General features: G+C 49.1%; 1 protein-coding gene across 1 annotated transcript; it reads right to left on the bottom strand.

Annotated features, from left to right (window-relative positions):
- Nucleotides 1-1,613: 1,613 nt before the first annotated feature.
- LOC101997314 (ral guanine nucleotide dissociation stimulator-like) lies at nt 1,614-4,238 on the bottom strand. The gene is made up of 5 exons (XM_005368073.2): nt 4,104-4,238; nt 3,735-3,916; nt 2,908-2,955; nt 2,312-2,493; nt 1,614-2,049 (listed from the first exon to the last, which is right to left on the bottom strand). Exons 1-5 carry the CDS (start codon nt 4,236-4,238, stop codon nt 1,727-1,729), a joined length of 870 nt encoding a protein of 289 aa, XP_005368130.1. The 3' UTR covers nt 1,614-1,726.
- Nucleotides 4,239-5,400: the final 1,162 nt, after the last annotated feature.

The following is a 5,400-nucleotide window of genomic DNA, read 5'->3' as shown; positions in this document are numbered from 1 at the left end:
TTCCCACCCCTGTCTGTTGTGACCTGGGGCCAATAAGGCCCCTGTCTGGAAATGATCCATCACTGTCTGAAAAGGAAAGACAAGGCGTCCCTCGCTTTCTCCAGGGTCTGTCTGTACAAGTACCCCTTGCTTCTCCAGGGTCTCTCTGTACAAGCGCATCCACTTCAGGGAACATCTGTCAATACCAAAATCCCAAATCGGTCGACAAGTACACCACCAAAGCAGCCATAGTCAGACAGACAAGACAAAGTGACAGAGACAGAGACAAGAGACAAAAGACCAAGAGCGCTCTCGCACGGGTAGATGCTAATAAACCTCCGGGCTTCCATCATCCTGCTGGAATCTCTGTGGTTCCGGGCCAATACACCAAATGTTGTGCCCAGATTATGATCCCCAGAGTGAGACCACCAGAGAGGTCTAGACTGTAATAAGCAAAGTTTAATCAGCATCATACAAACATGTTTGGAACCCCTATCTCCAAATGACCCCCTTGCAGCAAGGTAGAGAGAGGAGTTGTATCTCCTCTGTGGGGTAAGCTTTTAAAGGCTTAACTACAGAGAGGCTTTTTGAAGATGCTTTGGCACGGGTGCAAGGACCTTTGCTCCCTCCCATTTTGCTAAGTCAGCTTTTTCCTTGTTCTTAGAACAAGGCCACTGTTCCTGAGTTAGGCCATCTTTATCAGCCTGTACCAGGTGGCTGGCTGGGCTGAGCTAAGTGACCTTGTGCTCAGAATCTCCTGGGTGGGAGAGGGGAAGGCCACTATCTTCCTGGGAAAACATTCTGCTAGGAAATTTCTTCTCGCCCCTTTGAGAATAAGGGGTGAAGGTCCTACAGTGAGGATTGGGCAGTCTGTGGGGTCATTGGTAGTGGGACCGGGATTTATCCCTAGTGTTCATATTGGCATCTTGGAGCATATTTTCTTTGGAGGGATACCTAGGTCAGCCTAGATAAGGGGGGAGGACCTCGGTCCTGCCTCAAAGTGATGTTTCAGACTTTGTTGACTCCCCATGGGAATCCTTGCCCTCTCTGAGGAGTGGGTGGGGGTAGGTTGGGGGAAAGAGGTGGGCAGAGAGTGGGAGCGGAGATAACTGCAAAATGAGAAAAGATTGTATTCAAAAAATAATTTAACAAAATTAAAGGAGACATTAACAATAGAACGATAATAAAGATTTAAGCAAAATTAAAGATGATATTGACAATGAAAACAGCAATAAAATGAATTAAACAAAATTAAAGGTGATATTAACAATGAAAACAACAATAAAAAAGAAACAGAATAAAAGGAGATGTTTTCTCTACAGAGGGGAAGGACAGCTTATATGGGGAGCTGGTTCAGGGTAGAACTCAGCAGGTATTTCTAGTACCTATGAAATTACGGGGCACGAAAACGGATCACAAGACACACAACGGAACCCACTTTAAGAGTTTATTGAGAGAGAGAAAGACACGTGTGCGGGCGTGAGGAAGTTGGTGCACGGAGAGTGTGGAGTGGGCGTGTCCAGCTTTTAAAGGCTGCCTAGCGCACGTGCCCAGGTGCTTATGTAGCTGTGTCACGCGGAGATCACATGACCACACTGCACATAGATCATGTAGAGCTTGAGGCCCTGGGTGGCTATGTAAGTTGCCTGATCGCTTGATGGCACATGTGAGGCCATGGAAACCGAAAATGTCAGCGCTTGGGGTGGCTAGACTTCTTGCCCAAGCACTGAAAATGACAAACACCTAACTAAATGTCAACATCAGGAAGAGGGGAAACAGGCTCTGGGTCACCTAATTGTACTGCAGCAGCTGGAAATGAGTGTCTGGCGCCGGGGGCATCTGCAGCCACATCTAGTGTATTGGATGATGCGGGCAGAGGCTGATCTAAATTCAGAAGCTGTACGGGTCCAGCTTCTGGCACAATTGGTCCCCAAACTGCAGGATTCTCTAGGGGTTTCAGATCTCCCTGTGGCCCTCCCACAGAAGCTGTTCTCAGAGGCAGCGTCTTTGGCACCCCTGAGGCATCCAGCACTGTGGCTTCTGGTGTTGTTGCCCGGATGATGCCGCAATCTAAGACAGAAAGAGATGGGCCACAAGTGGAGATGTCCCAGAAGTTTTTAGGATGGGGTGAACTTCCCAGAGATGGCCTTGCTGGTCACACCAGGTCTGTTCATGTCAGAAAATCCCCAGCCCCCTCTCCCCACAATAGGACATCTCACCCAACAGGTGTCCAGCTCTGGCTCCAGGCCGGGGCATCTGGAGAATTCCCTGGTACAACCCATCACCAAAACCACCTCCTGCCTTCCCAGGCACCTACCCCAGGCCCCCTCACCCGTTTTGGACTCCTGCTCCCGCAGCATTGATAGGAGCTCCTCCGTTTGCATAGCAACCTCTGTGGACGGCGCGTTTAACCTTATGTAGTCCACCAGCCTCTTCACGGTGGCCATGTCCGGATAGTCACAGAAGTCCTGGGGGTGTTTTCTGAGCCACAAGGACAGAAACCACAATATAGCACTGCAAGGAGGAGCAGGTTGACGGGAAGTAGAGTCAGAAGCAAAGCCTCACCAGCACAACAAGTGATCAGCCCACTTGTTGCTGGGCATGGTGGTCAGGAGTGAGGGGCTGTATGGAGAGGGCTCCAGATGCTTTCTGTACCTTAGAGGACTGACTGGGCAAACTGGGCTGAGCTGTGGTGGGGATGAATTCCCCTAGGACCCTAGAAATTCCATCCATTCCTATGTCCCTCAGAACCAAAGGGATCATTGGAGGTCTCTGTTTTTCTCCACCTACACATGAAGTCTCTGATACCATTCTCTATGGGGATCCCGAGAGGAGGGTGACTGGTTGGTTTAGCTTCTCAACACTAGCCACCAAACATCCCACTCCACAGATGGGTTCTTACCTCCCTTTTCACCCAAGCACACTCACGTCTTTTTTTCCTGATCCTCCACACAGTCAGGACGGAAAGATCCATACCTATGGCATTTCATGAGGGTGTCACTAAGTTTATGTGTCCCCAACCCACCAAGAGATCTGGAGGGAGCTACTCAAATCTGATGTAGGAAGAGAAGCCAGGAAAGGGACGAGGATGCTGAGGTCTCTTTCCACTGTTCTGACTTCAGTGCTGAGGGTCTAGGAATGAGCCTCTGGTCACAGCCATTCAAGGATCTCCACACAAGAGGTGAAACCTCAGCTGCTCCCTGCTAGGTCTCTTGGTTTCTAGGTTTCCCTGCTAGGGCTTCTTGGGTGCCCCCTGGGACTCTTGCCTAGTGCCATTCATCCCATCAACCTGGATAGTCTCTAGAACCTTTATTTTTTTGTTTTTGTTTTTTCAAGACAGGGTTTCTCTGTAGCTTTGGTGCCTGTCCTGGAACTAGCTCTTGTAGACCAGGCTGGCCTCGAGCTCCCAGAGATCCACCTGCCTCTGCCTCCCGAGCGTTGGGATTAAAGGCGTGCGCCACCACTGCCCGGCCTTCTAGAACCTTTGATACAAATGGGGGAAAGGCTCTGCTCAAGGCATGAGAAAGGATAGTGTTCGACACTTCGTGGGGAAAGTGAATGACACATAGTCTAGAGTTGTCTCCCCCACCCCCATCTCTGGCCAGGCCACTTTGAAGCTCCAGGACCAGGACCAATATATGTCACTGTATAATCTTACTTGTCCTAAAGGAGCATACAGTCTCAGAGAAGAGTAGCACCATCCTACAACCAAACCAGGAGGCCTGAGAGCCTGTACGTGTGTGTAGCCCACTCACATTTTAATTATTAGGTCCAGCACCTCCCAGGTGGTAGAAAATTTTTGGTAGATGGCCAAAAATATATATATGCACGCCGTGTCCTGTTGCTTGAAGGCTCTTGGTAAACAGCTAATGAATCTTCCCAGGTAGTCTGGGCTGTTGGTATTGAACGTGAGGGGTTTATCCAGCTTTTTTTGATTCTGAGGCAAGAACAAAGAAGGAAGGAGGTTTAGCTATGAAAACTCAGAGACATTAACAATCCATTACCACGCATTGAAGTGAAAAGTGGCCATGAAGAATGTTCCTCAGTGTTTTCTCAGGAACACACACCTAGTCAGGGACAAGGGGGACCAGAAAGGTTTCCTGCCACAGGCTGGCTTGTGTTACCTTGGCTTCCATGAGGGAAAATGGCCAGAGGTGTTGAATAAATGGCCACACCCAACATCTCAAAAGGTGGCCAAGGCCACAACTCTTGGCTTTTTGGTGGCCTGAGCCATCAGAAGTCTGCACGTGGGAGAACATCCTGACTGCTCAAGGGCCTCCAGTGAAGAAAGTCAACTGAGGCTGCCCCTTGCCTCTGGTGACCTGGTAACCAGGATTCTGAGTTCCATCTGGACATGGTTAAGGAAGTGAGGTCACTTCCTGGGGCCCTCTAGCCTGAGGCTCCATCACATAGGTCTCTCTAGTTCTGACCAGGGCTGCCAACTTCTGTCCTTCTGCCTTTCCATGTGCACAATGGGTCACAGTGGTGTCCATATGCTTAAACCACACATTGAACTGGGAATCTTGGCTTCAGCCAGACCCTCAGCTTTGAGAAGACAGAAGATATTTCAAACCATTCCTATGATAGCACATGGGTGCCAGAAAAAATAATTTCCTCTTAGGGTCTTCCCACTGTCCTGATGTGCTCCCTGTAGATTATTCTAGTGTTGGTTTCCTAGGATGACATCATGTGGACACGATCACAGAAACCCTAGAGCTGGGCAACTCTATACCAGTGTCACCAGAGGTAAAGGCACAAACAGGGACATGGGCCCATGTCCTAACAGCCATACTCACAAGGGCACACAGAGAACCCACTTACAAAGGCCCAGGAGCATGTCAGTATAGAAAGGGCCATGCGTAGGTGGGCCTTAGGGTTTTTAGGTTTAGGTTAGGACTAGGGTAACAGACAGACGCAAACTGCATGCACTCATGTTTATTCGTGCCTTTCACTTAGAAGACCAGGCTGGGCCGGGCGGTGGTGGCGCACGCCTTTAATCCCAGCACTCGGGAAGCAGAGGCAGGCGGATCTCTGTGAGTTTGAGACCAGCCCTGGTCTACAGAGCTAGTTCCAGGACAGGCTCCAAAACCACAGAGAAACCCTGTCTCGAAAAACCAAAAAAAAAAAAAAGACCAGGCTGGGCTCCTCTCCTTTTCTATGGTTTCTAGTGTTGACTCCCTTTGGGCTTCCACAGGCAGCAGTGTGCCTCTTCTGCATCCCCAGGTGTTGATATCTGGGTTCTGGTTTACACCAACCATGTCAACACCTCCAGCAGCATTCCTTACTCCAAGGGAAAAGTACACAGTAACTTTAAGACTTTGGTAAAAGTTTTTGTATCTTCATTCTTTGATTACCAGTTTAAAATTCATTCATATTTAAGTTTCAGGCTAGTTGAAGGAAAATGAGAAACTGAACAATTCA

The sequence above is a fragment of the Microtus ochrogaster genome, unplaced genomic scaffold, assembly GCF_000317375.1.
Source record: "Microtus ochrogaster isolate Prairie Vole_2 unplaced genomic scaffold, MicOch1.0 UNK27, whole genome shotgun sequence".
NCBI lineage: Eukaryota > Metazoa > Chordata > Mammalia > Rodentia > Cricetidae > Microtus > Microtus ochrogaster.
The sequence above is the reverse complement of the archived record's forward strand: the minus strand, read 5'-3'. Positions and strand labels throughout refer to the sequence as shown.

Excerpts from the sequence above, each read along its gene's own strand:
- LOC101997314 (XM_005368073.2), bottom strand. The coding sequence starts at position 4,238 with ATGTTCTCCCACGTGCAGACTTCTGATGGCTCAGGCCACCAAAAAGCC. Across the intron at positions 3,917-4,103 it reads TTTCCCTCATGGAAGCCAAG|AATCAAAAAAAGCTGGATAA; the intron begins GTAACACAAGCC and ends TTCTTGCCTCAG. Across the intron at positions 2,956-3,734 it reads CTGGACCTAATAATTAAAAT|GTATGGATCTTTCCGTCCTG; the intron begins GTGAGTGGGCTA and ends GAAATGCCATAG.